Source organism: Rhinolophus sinicus, linkage group LG01 (genome assembly GCF_036562045.2).
Source record: "Rhinolophus sinicus isolate RSC01 linkage group LG01, ASM3656204v1, whole genome shotgun sequence".
In the NCBI taxonomy this organism is placed as follows: domain Eukaryota; kingdom Metazoa; phylum Chordata; class Mammalia; order Chiroptera; family Rhinolophidae; genus Rhinolophus; species Rhinolophus sinicus.
In genome coordinates, this window is record NC_133751.1 from 98,711,363 (window position 1) to 98,732,295 (window position 20,933).

Sequence of the window (20,933 nt, forward strand, 5' to 3'; positions counted from 1 at the left end):
AGAAGCAAATAATTATATATATAATTGTTAACATAACCACACAGAAAAAGAAGACTTAATTCAAGAAATTTTTTAACACAACATTCTGACTACACACTCTTAATGAAAATTAGTATAAGGTAAAAAAAAGTATTGTAGAACATTTGAAATTTTTACATAGTAATTTTGTTATTGAAATATTGGTATAGTTTATTCTGAAACTTTTTTATGTGTATTATAAGAGAGTAAATGAATAAATACGTTGATATTGCTGAGATGAAGCGTTCTCACTTTGGGAGAAAAAAGACTCAAAGATGAAACAGGCAAAAGTAAGAAAAAATCCCAGGGGTATTGAGTTAGAACTGGTGAGGGGAAGAAGAGAGGAAGGAGGAAGGGGGAGGGGGAAAAAAGAAATCTGAACATGTTTCCCAGCTCTGTCCACTGGAAGGCTCAGCAGATAGGACACTCTAGAAGCGGGGAGCACACCACGCACGCAGATCTGGGCTGGGCAGGGAGAGAACGAGATGAACCTGGGATGTGTTCTTGTATCAAAAGTGAGGAAGTGCTCAAAGGAGGGTGGAGATGTCAAAATAACCCAAAAGCCAGGTTAAAGGCACCCCCACTGGCCAAAGAGAAGACAATTTGAGCATCAAAAAGAAAAATTAAAATAACACCTCAGATTTGAAAAAGAATCCGGGAGTCAAAAGTGATACTAAAAAAATGGGGTGTCCTTTACAAAAGAATGCCAACTAATAAATGTATGAGGAATGATAACCAGAAAAACCAGCATTTTGCAACCACCAGCAAAATTAATCATGCAGTGGGAATCATCAATTGATGCTAAAATCATAGGATGAAATTTTTCTGGAGAATAGACTATTCATGGTCTCAAAGTAGCACCCTATAGAGATCACTATGAGGAAAAGATGACCACTTTTACAAGGTAAAGAGATAGCAGACACCACCTTAGGTGATCACACTTATAGCCAATTATAGGGCAAACTGGCACTTCATGTCTTCTGATGTGAGGCAATGTAGGCTTCATGCCCCAAAATATTTAACATGACTCCTGTCATGAGAAAATAACGAGATAAATCTTGAATACAGGACTAGGATATAAAACAAATAACTGGACTAGACTCTTCTAAAATGGCAGTCCTGAAAGCACACCACTGCCAAAGAAGCAAGAACAAAATGAGGGACGATGGAGAGCTACACTGTACTAGATTAAAAGAGACTGAAGAGACATGACATCCAAATACAATGCATGATCCCTGATTGGATCCCAGGGCAGGACAGCTCACCCGTTATTTGGGGAAATTCTGAATATGGATTGTGGTTTAAATAACACTAATTTATCAACATTAACTCCCAAGGGTGTCACATACGAGGTGTGATCAAAACATACAATGAATTCTGTTGCCAAGTGCCATCCAACAGAAAGGCAGAGATCTTCAATACAGGAAGCGTCACGTCAAACCTTAGTAATACTGTGTGTGACAAGTTGAAACTTGTTCAGGGCAGTTAGTCAGGTGTGAGCTACGGTTGAGAGAAGGGGTGTTTTATAGTGTGCTGTAAATCATCCTCCATCATGACAATGCTCTATGTCACACATTGCTTCTAGTACAGCAATTTCTGTCACATAAAAACATTAGTGTCCTCATCCATCTTATTCACTGGCTCTGGCACCATGCGGCTTCTGGCTCTTCCCCAAAGTCAAAATGATTCAGAACGTCGAAGCAGCCATGACAGCGCAATTGAAGACACTCACAAAAGAAGACTTCCACAACTGCTTCTCAGAAAGTGGCAAGAACGATGGGATAAGTGTATTCAAAACAAGGGGGAGTATTTTGAGGAAGATTAATGGCAATGTGTCTTTTACTGTAATACATTTTTTAAATTTAAACATTCACCAAATTGTTTGATCACACCTCATATACATACTTTTTCAGAAGTTTTGGGAAAGACACTTAGCATACCTTTGATGGGTTAATTACAATATTCCTGGCTGAGCCATGCTCATCTCCTGTGAAGGCTGGCTGATTGTTGAAGCCTTGCTTTACATTCACAGCAGTAAGTTCATCCTGTTGAAAAAAAGGTCCTGATTAATCAGAAAGATGTAAAGCTCCAACTGAACCCCGCATGCTACAGCCTGAGTAGCGACTAACTGTGCTAAACTCTACAAGGAGAGACTAGTTGAATGCACACGAAAGCAAGCAGAAATGGAAGTTTAAAAACCGATGTATAAATGTGCAGAAAGAGATAAAACAAATGTGGCAAAACGTTCACAACTGTTGACTCTAGCTGTAGAATATATAGGTATTCATTATCCTATTCTTTTAACCTTTCTGTAAATTTGAAAACGTTTAATAATTTGGGAGGGTGGGGGGAATGTGCACTGATGCCTCACACACAAACATAAAAACCACAGAATGTTTAAACTAGAACTGCTTCTAGAGAGCCCATAGTTTGACTCTCACTTCCTTGCCAGCCCCTACGCACACCCCTCTTATATGTTCAAGAAAACTGGCTCACTCAACTTACCCAAGACCCCAGAAATTAAGGGTTTCTAGGCACAAGCTTTGTGGTAACCATGCAGCACAAAGACCGGCAACGTAAGGAAAGTTAAGAGCCTGCAACGTTCTTTCATACATGCGGGCTCACTTGATCTTTACCAATTCTGAGGTAGACGGTAGTTTTCTATCGCACGCCCATTTACAGATGACATGGGTGAGGCTCACTAAGGTAAGCACAGTAACTGGACAGAGCCAACACTGAAACCCTGTCTCCTCAATCCGAGGCTAGGAAGAGAAATTTCCATGACACCATGCCACCCAAGTATAAATGCCACATGAAAATGCGGTCTAAAAATACATAGCTACAACTCATACTCTCCTTAAAAATATCTCCCACTGGATAGATACAGAAAAACTTTTCTTCCCAAGGTCACAACACATCAAAAATAGCCCGGGCTTCTAAAACAAAAACACACAAAAAACCAAGAAAGAAAACCAACCTTGCCCTGCCCTGATCACTGAGTTACAGAATTAAATTGACGTTCCTAAGACACAGACTTGAAAGTATAAAAGGGAAAAAGGTTTGAGTAAATGAAACTACCTTCTGCTCCCCTCACTCCAAGCCAAGAAATGGTCTTACTAACCAGTGCGGTAATGGTAGCCATAGCACATGAGAATATACACTTAGCCCTCATAAGTAAGTCCTGCAAGTGTAAAATAAAAATTAAAAAATCAACTGACAAAATCATTGTGAGGATTAGGCAGGAAGTCTTAAAACAAAATAGTTAATGACATATAAGTATTGGAACAGTCACCTTGGCTTAGAACTGAGGTCTGCTGGACACCTGCCATGTAACTTTACTTAATTGTGTGTGCTCTACCTAATACCTCAGTGAGCCAGTGTTTTGGCGGGCTTTCAAAAGACCCCGCGACAGGAAATTTCGCTCTATGGTAATCAAGTCTCCTCCACGCACAGAAGGTTACTGAAATCATGACCTGCACAGAAAATGAATTGCACGCACATATCAGAAGACAAACTGCTACCACATTTTCAAATTAACTATTTGAAAACCGGGGCAAAACTACATAACGAAATTGCAGTAGTCTCAGAGTCTAAGAAAGAAGGGGCACAAATGAGACCATGAGAGAAATGGGACGAGAAAATTGAATTTTTATCTTTGATTTACCATCAGAGTATTACAAAAAACATCAATTGAGTGTCAACCATTATGTTTTTACTAAAAATATGTTCTGGCTTAATTAGGAGGAAGTGTGTGAGACTTTTAGGACCAGTTTCATTTAGCACTATTTAACTTTCTAAACTAACACGGGCTCAGTTAGCTGCTTGTTTCATGTAACTGCTAACCACCGGCCTGAAGACATGTCCTGTGTGTGTGCGCGCACACACACACACACACACACACACCCAGAAAGAAAAAAAAGTGGAAGCACGATTACAGGCCTGTCAACCACATCAGGTTTTCCTCAAACTAGGATGCACACAGGTCCTGTTGGGAGCCTTGAATCATGAGAACTTTTTAATCTTATACTCAAAGTTGCACGAAAACCTATCCAGAATCCGACTACTACTCACTACCACCAACGCCCTCCTTGCCTCATGCTAGGACACAGCAATGGCTCCTAACTTGGCCCCTAACTGGTCTTGCCCCCTGAAGACCATTTTCAACACAGCAGCTACAGGGAGCTTTTTCAAATGAAAGTGAGATCATGTCACTCCTGCTAAAACCTGCATTAATTCCCCAACTCAGAGTGTAAGAAGCAAGGCTCTGTGACGTCTTACGGGTCCCTATGTGATCTGGCCCCTGTTACCTTTCTGACTCAGTCCTCACCACACTCTCCTTTGCTCACTCTACTCCCGCCACACATGTCTCCTCTCTCAAGCACGCCAGGTGGATGTTCACAAGCCTCAGGCCTTTGCCCTGTCTGTTCCCTCTGCCTGGATTGATCTTCCCCATGGTATCCACAGGGCCACCTCCATAACCACCTTAAGTCTTTGCTCAAATTTCACATTCCCAATGAGAAATTGGAACTGCTCCGCCCACTCCCTTCATTCCCAGGACTCCTAATCTTCCAATAATCCATAGCACTTACTATCTAAAACACCATGCATCTTGTTTACAACATGTACTTACCAGAAGATACAGTCCATGAGACCAGGACCTTTGTTTTTATTCACAGATGCACAGAGAGCAGTGCCTGGCACATAGCACACAGGCATTCAGTAAGTAATTGTGGAAAGAATAAATAAGTGAATAATAACCTATATTGAACAATTAGTAAGCATATTCTGAATCACTACCCCATGACTCTGGGGCCCCTAATTCCATTTGTCTTGTTAAATTCATTAAACAAGTGGACTGAGGGGGCTCTGATGCTGTAATGCCTACGTTAGCAGCCCAAAATCCAAGCCTGTAAATACATCAAGGTTACACAATTGAAATGTAAGGACAACCAATCACAAATAGCTAACTGGGGTTTAAGTTATAGACAATCAATAATTTCCTTACTTTGCTTCCACCTTTTCTCTATAAAAATTTTCCCCAGCTCCTGACAACAGAGCGCTTTTAACCACTTCCGGTTTGGTGCTGCCCCATTTGAATCAAATTTTACACACATTCCTAAAATTTTAATGTGCCTCATCTTTCAACAGTTCTGGTGTCACAAGAGGGACCCAAAGGAGACTCCCAACAGCCCCGGGATCAATGAGCAGCCAGGCGAAGCTGCCCCCTGAGCCCACTGAGCTCTGCGTGAGGAGGTCGCAGGTATCTGAGCTCCAATTTTTTCATTTAAGAGAGCTCCCCAAATTTATCTGAGCATTTCTTTCATCAGACTGGGTCTCAGGTCAGCAGACTTAAAAGAAACCGGACTGGAACTGACTTAGAAACCGGACTGGGCCTGAGGTCAGACTGGGTCCAACTTAATTTCAGCTAGCCTGGGTCCAGTGCAAGGCGTCAAGTAACAAGGAAGAAAAAAGAATGGGTCCTTGTGACTCCAAACAACCTGGGACTCCTCCACCTGGAACCCCAGCAAACCATATGTATAAAAATCATGGGCCCAGAACCTGCTATTTTCTGAACCTGTGGGTTAACCTCACCAAAGATAATCCTGAATTACATTGGCCACAGTAGGGAACTTTTTATCCAGTTATGAGGTGACCTAGAGAAAAATGGGTCAAATCCCCCCAAACTTCCCCCCAAAAGTGCGATGTATTTTTTATTGATATGCAGAAGCTCTAAGAAACTAAATGAAACAAAAATTGTCTCTTTAAAAGATTCGTTGTAAAGGCCAATGAAAAGTTTAAACAATAAGCTGACGGTGACTCTAAAGCGAAGTGTACCCTGACTGACCTGACTCTGACTGTTCCCACTGCTCCTTCCCTACACCCTCCTCTCCCAAAATATTCTGAACCTACAAATCCCTTTACTCAACTGCCTTTTCACTCTGAAGACGAGCGAGAGGTTAAAAAAAACGTCTTGTAAAGGGAAGCCCTCTGCTAAGCCACGGATACCAGTGTAACCATCTTTCCTCCATGGTCAAAGGCTGAACTAGGGCCATTATCAAAGATTTCCCAAATCTTCAAGAGAATCCTCAAAAATTTTATGAGGAATTGAGAATTCTAATTGGAGCTTACAATCCAGGACTCCCGGATCTCTATCAACGTATGCATATGACATTAGGACTTGGCAATACCCAAAAATGGATGGCTGAACCCAAATGGGAATATCCCGAAAGCAATATTAAAGATCTACATACTAATCACTCTGCCAGGAAGGGTCCAAAATGCACTAGAAAAATAGCCCAAGACCTACTTGAAAGTATTGATAAAGCATTTCCACACAAAACTAATGGGTATTCAATCCTGCAAAAAAAAAAAAAAGGAATGAACCAATCTCAGACTGTAAGACAAGATTGGAAACCCTTTTTGTGAAACATTCTGGACTTTTAAATTAAATGCAGGCGTAGAGAAAACGCTGACTTCTTATTCATTAATGGGCTCCAGCCTGAACTAAGTATTCTAATAAAGAGATACAAAAGCTGGACTGGGAAGCTGCCCCTCTTGCTAAATTAACACTCCTAGCTGAACATTTTGAAAAGACCTTCATGCAATATAAAATTCAAAAAGCCAATAAATTTCTGGCCCTGCAGTTACAACAGCTCCAAGGGCTGAGAGGACCTCCATGGGCACATTTCAGGCCAGAACCTAGAGGTCCGCTACTCGGGAGTACTGGGCCCGGAAATGTCTGCCTTCATTGTAAACAACCAGGGCAATGGAAAAAAGAATTCCCGCTGCTGAACCCATCATTTAATAGGCCTCCCCCTAGTAGTCCAGACTGTTTTTCCATCAGGGGAAGTCTTTAAAAATTGGGTTACCAAAATAATAAGAAGATGGGTCTCCGAGGAATCCTCCGGTTAACTGCTCCCTCCTGATCGACACCTTCTAACCTCCACTTGAAGGGCTATAATTTGCCCAACCTGCTACGGTGCCTGACGATGGTACAGGTCGTCATCCCTGTGCAGATGTGGCGCTATGGTGACTGACCCCTCACACTGACTACAGGACGGACTAGTATAAAACCCAGATTGGAAACTCTCTGTCAATGCTAAGAATACAAAAGGGAAGTATATGCAGGAGGCGCTGTAACAACTCAACACGGACCCCTTCCCCAGTGTAAGTCTGTACAACCAGCTGAACTATTTGCCCTCCCTCGGGTTAGTCCGCTAGCCAAAGGAAAATCAGTAACCATTTACACGGAGGGCACACTGGCCTTTGGGGCGGTCCAGGGCGTTGGTATGTTATGGAAACAGAGAGGTTTCTCACTTCTTGCAAAGCCCAGTCAAAAACGAGCCCCAAGTAAAGGCACAGCTCGCTGCCATTCTATTGCCTAACAAAACCACAGTTATGACGCTCACTCATACTAGAACAACAGAGCCTGAGTACCCGGGAAATGCTCGAGCAGACTTCAACACTACATCGGCCAGCACTCAAACTCTTCTGGTATGCAACTTGAACAAACTCCAGAAGACTGATTCTAACCAAATTATTCATGATAATTTATATAAAAGACAAAATCCAGCACCTGAGTTGGAGCGACAACATTAGGACCAATGAGGGCCCCAAATTTAACATTAAACAAGGACTCAGTAAGGGCCCAGATAATTCATCATGAACTCTTAAAAATGTCATTACTAAAACCTCTACATTCTGCAACTCATCACAGCACAGATAAAAGGATCCAAATTATGAAAAAGTATTGGCGGGGTGGTGACTGCTCCAAGGTCGCAAAATTGGTTGACAGCCAGTGTCTGATGTGTCAAACCCACAGCCCTGGAAAAGACCATCAAGGTGTTAGATGGAGCAGCCTCACCACCTACTGGGCCATTTGAACACTTACAAATGGATTTCATTCAACCATCTCCCGCAACGGGTTATCAGTATGTTCTTATACTTGTTTGTATGTTCTCAGGATGGATTGAAGCCTTCCCATGCAGAAAGGGTGACTCCACAAATGTAGCTACCCTGTTTCCCCAAAAATAAGACCTAGCTGGACCATCAGCTCTAATGTGTCTTTTGGAGCAAAAATTAATGTAAGACCCGGTATTATATTATAATTATATTATATATTATATCATATTATATTATATTGTATTATACCCGGTCTTATTTTATTAAAGTAAAATAAGACCGGGTCTTACATTATTTTTTGCTCCAAAAGACGCATTAGAGCTGATTGTCCAGCTAGGTCATATTTTCAGGGAAACACGGTAAGAAACTTTTAGAAAATATATTTCCTTTTATGGGGTATCCGCAGGAAACCTACAGTGATAGGGAAACTCATTTCACTGGACAAATAACTGAACAATTAAAGTGCTGCTGACACAATGAATGGCATTACCATCCTGTCATTTGGTAAAGTCAAATGGACAAATGGTAACGCAAATCTAAAACTAGCTAAATTATCAAAATCAACTGCCCCGGACAAAAGTTCTACCACTGGTTTTGATAGTAATTAGATCAACACCTATGGGAAAGCATAAATTATCGCCTCACAAAATAGTTAACGGGAAGACTTGTGCCTTTGATGATAGAACGTTTCTCCTGTACTCATAACTTCTGACATGACTCAGTATTGTAAAGTTTGATTTATGCATTATGTCAAAGTGTATTTCCACCAGGTAAAGGAAGCTTTCCACGACCCTTCCTTCTGCAGAGAGTCGAACCTTCCACAACACAGAACCTGGAGAACGAGTCTTCTGAAAACAACACGTAAACAAGACGGCCGTTGAACCTAGTTGGAAGAAACCATACCAGGTCCTCCTCACTACCCAGCTGGCAGCCAAACTTCAGGGACTTGAACACTGGGTCCACCTCTCCCAACTGAAAAAGGTTCTCCAGATTCTTAAAACTGCATAACAGCCAGAGATCTAAACTTAACATTGACTGGGGAGGTTCCTCCCCAGAAGCAGACAACATCTTGAGGTGGACAGCTCTCCCAAGATCATAGATCAAGATCTTCATGTCCAATAGAAACGTTTATCCCTTTTGCCTATTTGCTATCTGTTTTTTCTCCCTGTTAATGCATGGGAGGACAACACTTTAATTAGGAATTCACAAACAATAGCTACTGCAATAGTACCTAACCGCTGGATTTGTCATGCTAAACCAGATTCAGTACATGAAGGGAGAGACTCCTTAATTCTCCGCATAAGGAATTACATTGGAATTCCAAACGCCACTGCATGCCTAAATTGTTCCGCAGATCCCTTTTATAAAGTTAAAACACTAAATCCACATACCCCCATTCCTTGCCTCAATTTAACCCAACCCTGGGATGGGAAAAATGAGATCCACTGAATATATACGAAAGACACTGCAAAGGAGTCAGTGTAAATCAGACCATTTGTAGACTTGTTGTCAGGCCCAAATGTTTAGGTGGTCTTTCAATATGTGATAATACCATATTTGAGTCTTGGTTGAATGATGCTAACACCCCAAATTTCCCCCAAACAATGGGATATACTTGTTATTGATATGCTAATACTTACAGGGGAGTCCTACTTACACCTCCTGCCCACTCTTTTCTATGTGGAGGTTTTGGCAATGGTCCCTATGCTTGGGCAACTCATTGTCTTGACACCTGGAGGATGAAAGGACAATGTGCTCTTGCTGCATTTACTGTTCTATTGTCCCTTTGTAATAACCTCAGACACTCAACACCGGCCCATCCCATTAAATTTATACTATCGACCAAAAAGAAGTTGACCAGCCGATGTTCACCCCTCTGAATGGGTGTCACTGTGGACAGTTCCTTCTTTCTTGGCTTGTAGTTAGTACAAATATATGATTAGAAATTATCCTTAACTCTGGCAATCATTGCTGAGTCTCCAGCTAAGGCCATGGCTGCACAAGAAACGTCCCGAAGCTCTCCTGCCAATAAGGTGGTTTTGGACACGAGAATTGCTTTGGACTGCTTGCTGGCTAAACAAGCAAGAGTCAGTGCCATGGCAAATACCTCCTGTTGGACCTGGATCAACACCTCCGGTACTGTAGAAACTCCAACAAGAAATTAACAAGCCACATGGCTAGAATAGGTTGATACTTCATCAGGTACATTCTTTGATTTCTTTGACACCAACTCATTTGGTTCACGAGGTCCCTGCCTGACGAGTCCACTTCAGTCGTTTGGCATTAGCCTCTTGGCAGCCACCATCACAGCCTACCTGGCACACAGGGCTCTCAAAGACTAAATGCACGTTTGCAGCCTTCAGCAACGCATCAGACGGTCTCACTGCACTTGCAGAAACAGAAACAAGATAAACAACAGGATAAACAGCAAAAGCAATTCTTCCACAGATCTGACATTATAACCTATGAATTTCATGATGAGAAAAGAGCAATTTCACTCTGATGGTGACTGAGAGTGGCGCTAACGCCAATTTTTTAGTCAGTCGCTCATGTATGAGAGGATGACCAAAAGGGGGATTGTTAAGTTAATGAAACCAGGAGGCCATCAGACTGAGGGGGCTCCGATGCTGTGATGCCTACGTTAGCAGACCAAAATCTAGGCCTGCAAATACATCAAGGTTACACAGTCAAAATCTACGCACACAAACAGCCAACTAGGGTTTAAACCAGGGGTGTCCAAACTTTTTTCAACGTTTTCTACCAAGGGCCATGTTCGGTAAAATACACAAACAGCCGGGCCACTCACTCGAGGTGAAGTACGTATTGCCTCACCTGGTTTATTTAAGTAAACTAAATATATTTTTGGAACTTGCTGCGGGGCCAATTAACAATGGATTGCGGGCTGCAGTTGGCCTGCGGGTCGCAGTTTGGACACCCCTGGTTTAAACTATAGACAATCAGTAATTTCCTTACTTTGCTTCCACCTTTTCTCTATAAAACTTTTTTTCCCCAGCTCCCAACAATGGAGCGCTTCTAACCACTTCCAGTTTGGTGCTGCCCGATTTGAATTGATTTTTGCTCAAATTCCTAAAATTTTAATAAGCCTCAGTTTATCTTTTAACAAACCTCTTCAAAGATTTTTCTAAATAAGAGGATAACCACCAAAAATTCTAACAATGACCCTGACAGAGATTTAAACTTGTTCCACTACACCTTGTCAACGATTCTTACAGTATTTGCAAAGGTAAGGCAACTAAAACCTCAAAAAGTTGGGGACACACCCAACTATTAATCGGGGTCGCGTTCCTAGGCCTGTGCTCTGGGCACTGGATCAGCAGTGCCAACCCTTTTCCAATAAAAGGACCCCATATTAAAGGTAAAAAAATTACCCATTGTATATCATATGGGGCATAAAAGAAAATACTTTTAATAACTGTTCGGGGGAGAACAACCATGAATTCAGAGTTGTAAACATATTTGCTTATCATTCACAGCATTACGGGAACACTGTATAACACATGTGCAAGACCTAATATTTACTCAGCCAAGAGACAGTGCCAGCTGAGAATACGAATTTACCATCCACACCTGGTGGCCTAGGGCACCACACCAGGCTGTATATGGATTTCAACAGGTTTAAAACATAACTGGTCCCAAAGTAACCTAACCGTGGAGAAAAGAGGACTCTTCCACCTCTTGTCATTGGTTTTAACTAAAACAACAAGCTTTAAAGCAATTTCAGGAAGACAGGTACTCAAAGACAAAAAGAAACAAAAGCTTAGAAATTGGCCCATGTCCATAGGGAAGGCCAGTGTTCATGCTGCATTTTCATATTCAATACTGATACAAAAATCAGACCTCCAATGCTTTGGCTGAGCTCCAAATTCATCCATAAATCTCACACATTTACCTTGAACCTCAGAGAATGATCTTATTTTTTGGATCCCTTTCAAAGCAATCTTTTAATTTCAATAAAACGTTTCTTTAGGAAAGTGAAAACATTTTGATGCTAGTTTGGAAATTGGTTAAGCTCTTTCTCCCTCAAAAAAGAAAGGTCAGTTTAGCACAATTTTCAATGACCATCTGAAAAGCAGATAATAAATGCAAACAAATATTGACACAGGTATTCACATATACACTTAACCTCCTCCAGACTTCTCATCTAATGCACAGACGTGTGCAGAGACACCCAATTTCCTCAGCCACCTACCTACTCACATCTAACAAACTAACTCAGTGACTCGATGAACTGGACAGAAATGTCCACCAGGGAAGATAATGTCACAGAAGTAGAAAAATGTCCCTGTACACACCAGTCAGGCAGGCTGTGCTGTTAGCTGGGGTCTTACCCAAAACAAACAAAACTTTAAAAGACAACTTTATAACTATTTTTCCTAGCCCTGTCCACCTCTCCCTGAAAAGAACATTCTCTCAGATCCCAGAGGATGTCTGCAGATCCCAGTTTGAGAAACGAGGCTACAATAATCCCCCTCATGGGTGTATTTCATGGTCTTCAGGCAACACTTACAGTTAGCAGATATAAATGACCCAGAAGATAAGGGAATAATTTTTCTCTCCTCATACCTCATCATTAAGCAATTCTATTCATGTTTCTCTCAAAAAAAAAAAAAAAAGTCTCACACTGATTCCTTCCTTTAAACTACGGCAGCCAGCTATCTAACCTATGGCTCTGGTCACAGCAGGCCCTGGTCACGGCTCCTCACACACGGCCCCTCTTCTGTCCAGACTTTCACCTGAATCCAGCCTGCCTGAATCCTTCCAGATTAATCTTCCTCAGGTAGGTTTTCTTTTCTGCACTGTCCTTTCCAAAGCCTCCGAGGACTTTCCCCTTTTTTTGTTTTGTTTTTCATTTTTTCAGAAGGGGCAACACAATAGAAGCACCTAGCAGGACAATCTACAGACCCTCAGTGACACCTGTGGGCCTACACTCCACCTTACGCTGGCCCTGAATCAAAATACAATTACCTACTAGGACAGGCATTCAGTGCTGTGAACAGACAAGCTCCGCTTCCCTGTCTTGCTTCCATTCTAAGAGTTAGAATCACAGGGATCTGAGTGGGAACGCAGAGCCCTTCCCAGTGACTGAGAACCAGGTAAATAAACGTACCTCAGGTGCTTCGTTTGAAAAGAGACAAGAAGAACTCACAGGGCTGAGGTTACGTAAGAAAATGTACAAAGAGTTTAGCACAGTGCCCGGCCCATAAAGTGCTCTATAAATAAATGGTGGCTATTGTTATAACAACTTAGAGCTACTTTTTATTTCTGTATTTTAACTCTCATTTAATCTACTTGACTACTATATGCCTTCCTACATACACTGTCTTTTCAGCCTCTCAGCTTTACGTCATGCCATGCCCACCCCCTGGAGTACATTATCATGAAGGCTTTTGCCTTCCTCAAACCACAACTAAGGGCTCCCCTTCATTTAATCAACAAGTAGCTAAGCACACAGCACTGGGCTAAGTACGGGGATTCCACAGAGAGCAAATCGCCGGTGTGATGAACGCCCGGAGGAGAACTATGGCCCTCGGACTGCACGTACCGGCGCTTCACCTCGTCTGAGAGGTCAAACAAGAATTCCCTGAAGCAGCCTTTGGGCTGAGCTCTGACTCTGAAGTAGGAGTTAACTAGGTTAAGAGAAGGACCCTTCCAATGGTAAGGCTGACACTTTGCATGAAGGGATACAACGTGAACTCTGCAGCGGAAACATTAGGGATGTACACGGCAACTCCGAGAGCAATCAAAAAAGAAAAAGAAAACTCAGGTGAAGAAGTGTAACTAAAATATCAATAGGTAAATTAAAATCATTTTTTAAAATAGTTTAATAGTCCAACAGAAAGCAGGAAAGAAGACACAGTGAAAACAAATAGTAAAATTGTAAACCTAAATGCAACCATATCGATAAGTACATTAAATGCTAATTAACTGTTAATGGACTAAGATTTCAATCAAAAGACAGGAAGTGTAAGAATAGATAAAAATCCAAAACCCAACTATGTGCTGTACTTTAAACATAAAGAGAGAAGTTGACAGTAAATGGATGGAAAAAGATAAATACCCTGCAAATGAAGAGCATAAGAGGCCTGGAGGGGCTACATCAACACCGGGTAAGGTAGACTTCAAAATAAAGAGCAATTATCAAAAGATAAAGAGGGTCATGTCATAAAGAGAAGAGGATCGGTTCATCAGGAAGGCTAACAACCACGGGCATGTGTGTCCCTCACCAGGTAAGAGCAGAGACGGGAAGAGCATGTAGAAAGGCCTGAACAGGTCAGCAGGGTGAACGAGCTGACGGGACGAGGGTCAGAATAAATGGCAGGCTGCCGGCGAGGGTCTGGGGCCCGTCATCAGCTCTCATTAGAGTCAGGACATCAGATGACGGCAGCGGACCAAGATGGTGATGACACAGGTGGAAAGAAAGGCGTATATGCAGGGATTTTAGGAGGGCTACTCAATGGGATTTTTGTTGACATGCTAGACGGAATGACGAGTGAGGTTGTCAAAGGTGTCCCCCACATTTCCGGGATGATAAGATCTCAAGACAGGGTACAGCCGTGTTTTTTTGGGGGGGAAAGGGAAGAGGAGCAGATCACAGTTCAGTTTTACATGTAAGTTTGGCATAGCAGACAAAACAGTATGTTTCTTACAGGCACTTAGCTGTACGAGTCTAGAGTGCAGAGAAATCCAGGCTGGAGTTGCAAAGTTGTGAGTTGTCTGCATATGGTACTGTGTTTCCCCGAAAATAAAACCGGGTTTTATACCGTATTTCCCCGAAAATAAGACTGGGTCTTATATTAATTTTTGCTCCAAAAGACACATTAGGGTGTATTTTCAGGGGATGTCTTATTTTTTCATGTACATAACAATCTACATTTATTCAAATAGAGTCACATCATCTTCTTCTGTAATATCGTCGTAATGTACCAAACGCATCCGTCTGGCTGATGATCTTAACTGGGGCTTATTTTCGGGGTAGGTCTTATTTTCGGGGAAATGCAGCAGTAAATGAAGCCTGGGGTGGCTGAGACCACCTAGAGAGAGGATAAAGTGAGAGGGGACACGGGCCTGGGACAGACCCTTGATCTAACGGGCAGGTAGAAGAGCTTTCAGAGGAGACAGATGGCCTGGCCAGAAAGGAGAGAAGGCAACTAGGAGTGCTTTGCCTGAGAAGCCAGGAGAAGACATTGCTGCACCAAGTGAGAGACCGACAGCAGCAAGTGCTGCTGGGAACATGGCTGTCACTCGTGACCTGCGGTGTCTCCATGGAACAAGGGCAGACGCCAGACCGGAAGGAGCAGAGGAAGAAGTGGGAGGGGAAGGAGGCAGTGAGCACACAAGGTGCTTTGGGGAAATTAGGGAGAAATGGGGTCACAGGGTAGGAGGAGACCTAAGATGTGAAGACATGTGCATGTTTTGATGGCACCAGAAAGAATCCAGTGAAGGAAGTAGTTGACGATAACGAGGAAAGGGAGATGGTTGATACTTGAAGTTCCCGAGAACACTGGAGGGGATGCAGAAGGCAAAGTCCAATACCAGACAAACCCGGGACATGCAGAGAAGAGTCTAGAGACAGACTAGCGGTAGGCACTCTACCTTTGGGTTGTACTGTGTACCCCAAAAGGATATGTCAGTCCTAACCCCATATACCTGTGCATGGGACCTTATTTGGAAATAGGGTTTCTGCAGATACAAACAAGGAGAGCTCATACTGAATTAGGATGGGTCCTAATTCAATACGGCCAGTGTGTCCTCATAAGAGGAAAGACTCAGAGGAAAGAAAGAGGCAGAGATTGGACTTACGCTGCCACAGCCAAGGAATGCTGGGGGCTCCACAAGCTGGAGGAGGCAAGGAAGGATCCTCCCCTAGAACCTTCTAGGTGTGGTCCTGCCTCAGGGTTGGACTTCTAGCCTCCAGAACTGGGAGAGAATATACTTCCATGATTTTTAGCCATCCAGTTTGTGGTATTTGGTTATGGCAGCCCAGGGAAACTAAAACATACCCATAAGGGAGGCAGGAAGGGAAGCTCTGCTCTGTTCTACCCCTCAGGGCAACACTACCCTTCAAAATCAGGAGCCAGGCCACGAGGCAGCAGCAGGACAGCCACTGCTGCCCAAGTGTCCGACAGCTGGGAAAAGCAGTATCCGTGGCTCTGTATAAGCACATACCCAGCCCCGCACCACAGCAATAGGGGGGAATTTCTGTTTGCATCTCTTCTAAGTGTCACTTAATAGCAGTTTGCGAAGCTTAAAAAAAGGGGGGGTGTCCTCCTAAAGAGGGCCAAGAGAATGAGCCAGACTGACTTAGGGGACAGAGGACTCCCCTAAATGGCAACCTAGCACTTCCCCCTTCCCTCCAACATCTCTGACACCAGGGCCACATTTGCATCAAAGCCACATCTGAAACTCAGCCGGCCACATCCACCCTCATCTACACTGCTATTAATATTCACCCCCATCCAAACCACACCTGCGGGCCATCAATCACTCACACTGGGGACCAAGGCGAAACCAAAAGGACATGAGCTCAACACAAAACAACAAGTCCTGTCCTTACACCTGTACTGAGACCCACGCAGAAAAAGAAGAGAATCAGTAATGACAATAGAAGTCCCTGGCCTTGAAGCGTCACACTCATGCCCGTCCTCATAAGAGCCAAGTGGCCCAGGCAGGATGGGTCCCCATTTTACGGGGTGAGAAACTGAGGCCAAGAGGTGGGGAGAAGTGAAATGGTTAAGCGGCCATGTAAGAACCAGGCCCCCAGTAGGTCCAATGGACTCTCCAAGACAGAGAGATCTTTGAGGAGATCAGGGTGGTCCCCACAAACCTATACTGGGGTCTTGGCTCCCTTCTTTTCAGTGAAATGGAGATACTTCCACCTACTTCACGCGCCTATTGTAAAGAATAAGTGAAAGTCGTAGGTGAGGCACTCAAGCTGGGTACCTGGCACACAGAAAGTACTGCCAAACCGGGATAATTGTCATTATAATGAAGCCCTTTTGTATGGCCAACATATACAGGCCCAAAGCACACATGACCGGGAACTCAGCAACTCTCCGATCGGCTGGACGAAATGTCCAACAGGGACGACGGGCTGAATACACGCAGTTCTGGGAGCTGCCCACCCCCTGGGACAGCGCCCCTCACCCTGTCTACAAGTGAGAGGGGCCATCCCTTCTCCCCATTTTAAAGTGGGAGAGATTCTGCTTCAAATTATATCTAAATAGACTTAGCATTCATTCCACTCTTACCTAAATACTTGCATCCCATTAATTCATATTCAAATCACATTCAAATGCATGTTACCCTCCCATATCAAACACCTGGACGTGGTGCTCAGAAAAACTGCAGGAACGCTGCCAGGGAAAAATACTTGAACTTTTAGATTTGCAAAATCGTACAGCAGGAAAGAGGACTTAAGGTGTGCACTAGTTTATCCTGCCAGGAATTTTACTTAAGGCCTTGAAAGCCAGTTTCCTCTTCAGAGCCCCCTCCGCTCAGGTAGGTCACAGTCCCCTTCAGTCCTTGCACTGTGAATGCATCCCATAGAAACTCTTCCTGTAAATCGTATTTTTCTCTTCGTAGCGCTGATGATCTGAAGGCAGAGACACAGACACAAGCCATGGCTTCTGTCCCCTGAAGTTTCACTCTCCAGTGACCTGACACACGCTCACTCCCTAACCTGATCCCTTTTGTTTACCCTTTGACACCCCCCCACTATATCCCCCACCCCACACTCGGCAAACACCGGTAGGAAGGGGTGTTGTGCGATTTCCACCAAATGAATTCCAAATTCATGAAAAAGGAAAACTCATTGAGTGACAGGGATAAAACAGGTGCAGGAAAATCAGGTGAAACTGCAGAACTTCTTCTTGCTTGGGAGAGAGGGAACAGAAATTGGGAATGTCTCTTTTTTTGTTGCTGGTGATGTAATTTTGTTCATTTGTTTTAGATCCATCGCTTGGAAACAGAGAGGCTAAACTTACAATTTTTGAGCCAAGAAAATGAATGTCCCCGACTCCACCTCCGAAAATGAAGTCTGAAGTTAACTTCTATGAACACCTCTCAGCCTTCACCCTCTTTATTTTCAGGGGCCTGACCACCAGCACCTCTTGCAGAGCTTAGACAGCCTTCCTAACAATCCTGGCACTCAACCACCACCAAAACCGCCCGCCTGTGGGAGGCGGGTAAAACAGGTACTGAGGGCGAGATGTAAAGCACGGTAAGCGGAATAAACCAAGGGTACAGGCCTTTTCAGTCAGACCTTCTGGTAACCCCGGTCATGCCAGGAGTCACAGGGGGAGTGGGGAAGGGAGTCTCAACATTCCCCTCAGTTCACCAATCAAATAATTCTGGACACCTGTCAGAACACTGAAGCCTGAGCACAAAGACATGTCACTCTGAGGTCCTCAAGCAACGGGACCGACCATCCTTGCTGAACAGCGTCCAAGAAGTCGGAGCATTTTCACACTCTTCTCCTCTTCCTTTCCTTTGATCAATTTTGTCACCAACTGCCCGTGGGTCTCCAGTCCTATTTTATCCCTCGTCAGGCCCACTCTTTTTACTTCATCCCTTAGTTACTACAGCCACCCTCCTTGCAGCCTCCCCACCTCCACACTTGACTTATTAGATGTGAGCTAGTGAGATAAACGTGACCGCAGGAGCTAGGAGCTCATCACCGCCCCCCACCCCCCACACCGACCTGCCCGGACTCCAAGCCCGGCCTGCCCTGTGCCCCCTTCCCGTTTCATCCCACCTTCCAGCTTTTGCTTATGAAAGGGGCCAGCATGTCCCCAGTCACACCGACTCCGTCCCTCATCCCCGCCATCCTCCAGTAAAACCTCGGGGTAGTCCAACCGTCTTTCCTCAACTCACAGTATCTTTAGCCTCACTGTATACAGAGCAGAAGGGCTACAGCAGGGGCTCACAAGTCCGCCTCCACCAGTAGGAGGCTAAATGAGCCCCTCCCCATGTCTCAGTTTCTGCATCTGAACAAAGGAGATAATCGTACCCACCTTAGAGGTGTCTGTGAGGCTGGCATAAAACCAAACATGCGCAAACATTCAGAATAACCAACACAATCGACCTGGGCGAGCAGATGTAAAGTGGCACTTTATCCTCCGCACTGAACGTATATGTCATCCCTCAATTGTAAAGCTAATAAAACTAACACATGACTCATTTCTGATGTAAATTTCTGGAGCAGTGCTACCTGAGTGTGGTCTGAAACCATTGCAGGCCCACAGCAAGAAATGTGCAAAAGCTAGGGGAGAGCCTGGAAACTGGCCACTACATTCAGTCAGCATTTCGTTTTTCTAGTAACTCGTTTTCCTCATGTATTTATGTCAGTGCAACAGATTGAAAATTAAGTGAAAAAAGAAAAACCAGTCTTTCACCACAGATATTTTGAGAAGCACTCTTTTAGAGCGGACAGATAGCAAGCTTGTTTCTTTTCTACACTCCCACACCCCCCAGCAGTGGGAGACGTACATATATTGAGCACTAAGTAAGTGAAAATATAACTTCAGAAATACTTCGATTATTTAATGACTTAAAAGTAGATCTCATGTGAGTAGTAGAAACGTAAATAGTGTCTCCGATTCATAAAGAATCTTTTTTTCTCAAGAGGGAGTTGACATTTTGTCTAAAACTGACCCAAGAGTAAAAACAGCTCTGACCCCAAAAATATTTTCCATGCTGTCTACTAACAGCACTTAAAAACAAAAGAAAACACTGAGCAATGTCAGTATTAACCTCCCCTGCAGAACTCAGGAGAAAGATGAAATATTTAGCTCGGCCTTGGGCGTAGTTTTGATGGAACCTCCTATCTTTACGCAAACCAGCATCTTAGCAAAAAATGCCAAGACCACTTTGGACAAAATACATTTTTATTAAGTTTTCACTGCTGCTGATACCTTAAATGGTCCTAATCTCAACAACCTCCCTGCATTAATCCATGAACCAAACGGCTGGAAAAGGAAAGCAGCACAGATTGTAACTGACAAGGTGGCGTTGGCATAGCCGAGCGGTGACCTCGGTCGGATGTGGGATGGAGGGTGAGTTTACTCCTGTTGAGAAAACCTCTGCACAAACTGACTGTGGGATGCCTGCAGAAAATGCAGGGTAAACAGGGAGCCCCGTCTAAGTCCTGCCTCCCTCCCCTTTCTCGGAGGCAGTGATCCAGAACACACTCTGCATCCGGCACCACTGTGCTGGGGTCCTCAGTGCCCTGGCCCCGGGACCAAATCAGCCTTGCTACAGCGGATAATCCCTTCTCTCTGCGGCAGCTTTAATCTCTTCCTCTCCCTCAGCTGTCCCCAAAATCTATAGACATGTTCAAGTTTATAGATTGAATATACTCTTATTTTACTGAACTTCTTGCAATTCCTGTGAAAATAGCGTCTCTGGGCCTCCGTTCTTACCCTCCATTCACACCCTCTGTCACCTGGAAAGCATCCCCACTTCTGAAGATGTTTTTCTAACCCAAGAGAACTGACCCCTCCCTCAGCTGTTCCCAGCACCCCACTGAACCACTCTGCACAAAGGACTGTCAGCCCTCCACTCCAAGTTCCTGAAGGGTAGGGACCAGGTCTTATACTTCCTGGCTTCCTGTGTCCTGTACTCAGTCTTGATTTACCAGGTTTCTAATAACCATTTGCTAATAAAGACTGGTTACCAGAGCCTGTCAACAAATACTTGTTTAACTCCTACCATATACCAGGCCCTCTCCTTGCCTTCGGTTATCAGTGGGGGATAAAAGGGACATCATGGTCCCTGCGCCATGGGGGGGAAGCACATAATAAACAAACCAAACACAAACTGTGCAGAGTGATGAAAGGCGATCAGGAGAATAAGGCCACCAGGCAGCAGGAAGCACACAAGCAAAGGTCCTGAGGAGAGAAGCTGCCAAACTAAGAAGAGGCCAGTGTAGCCGGAGCCTCACCCCATGATGTAACTCTCCCTTCAGGCCGCTCGTCACCCCACACCCACCTCCA

General features: G+C 43.9%; 1 protein-coding gene across 14 annotated transcripts in view; it reads right to left on the reverse strand.

Annotated features, from left to right (window-relative positions):
- Positions 1–20,933, reverse strand: part of MED12L (mediator complex subunit 12L) — a 313,410-nt gene that overhangs the window by 279,841 nt on the left and 12,636 nt on the right. For all 14 annotated transcript variants that reach the window (XM_074333588.1, XM_074333592.1, XM_074333601.1 and 11 more), the window contains one exon: positions 1,959–2,063. In XM_074333588.1, the coding sequence (XP_074189689.1) occupies positions 1,959–2,063 (105 nt within the window). The remainder of the gene's footprint in view (positions 1–1,958; positions 2,064–20,933) is intronic.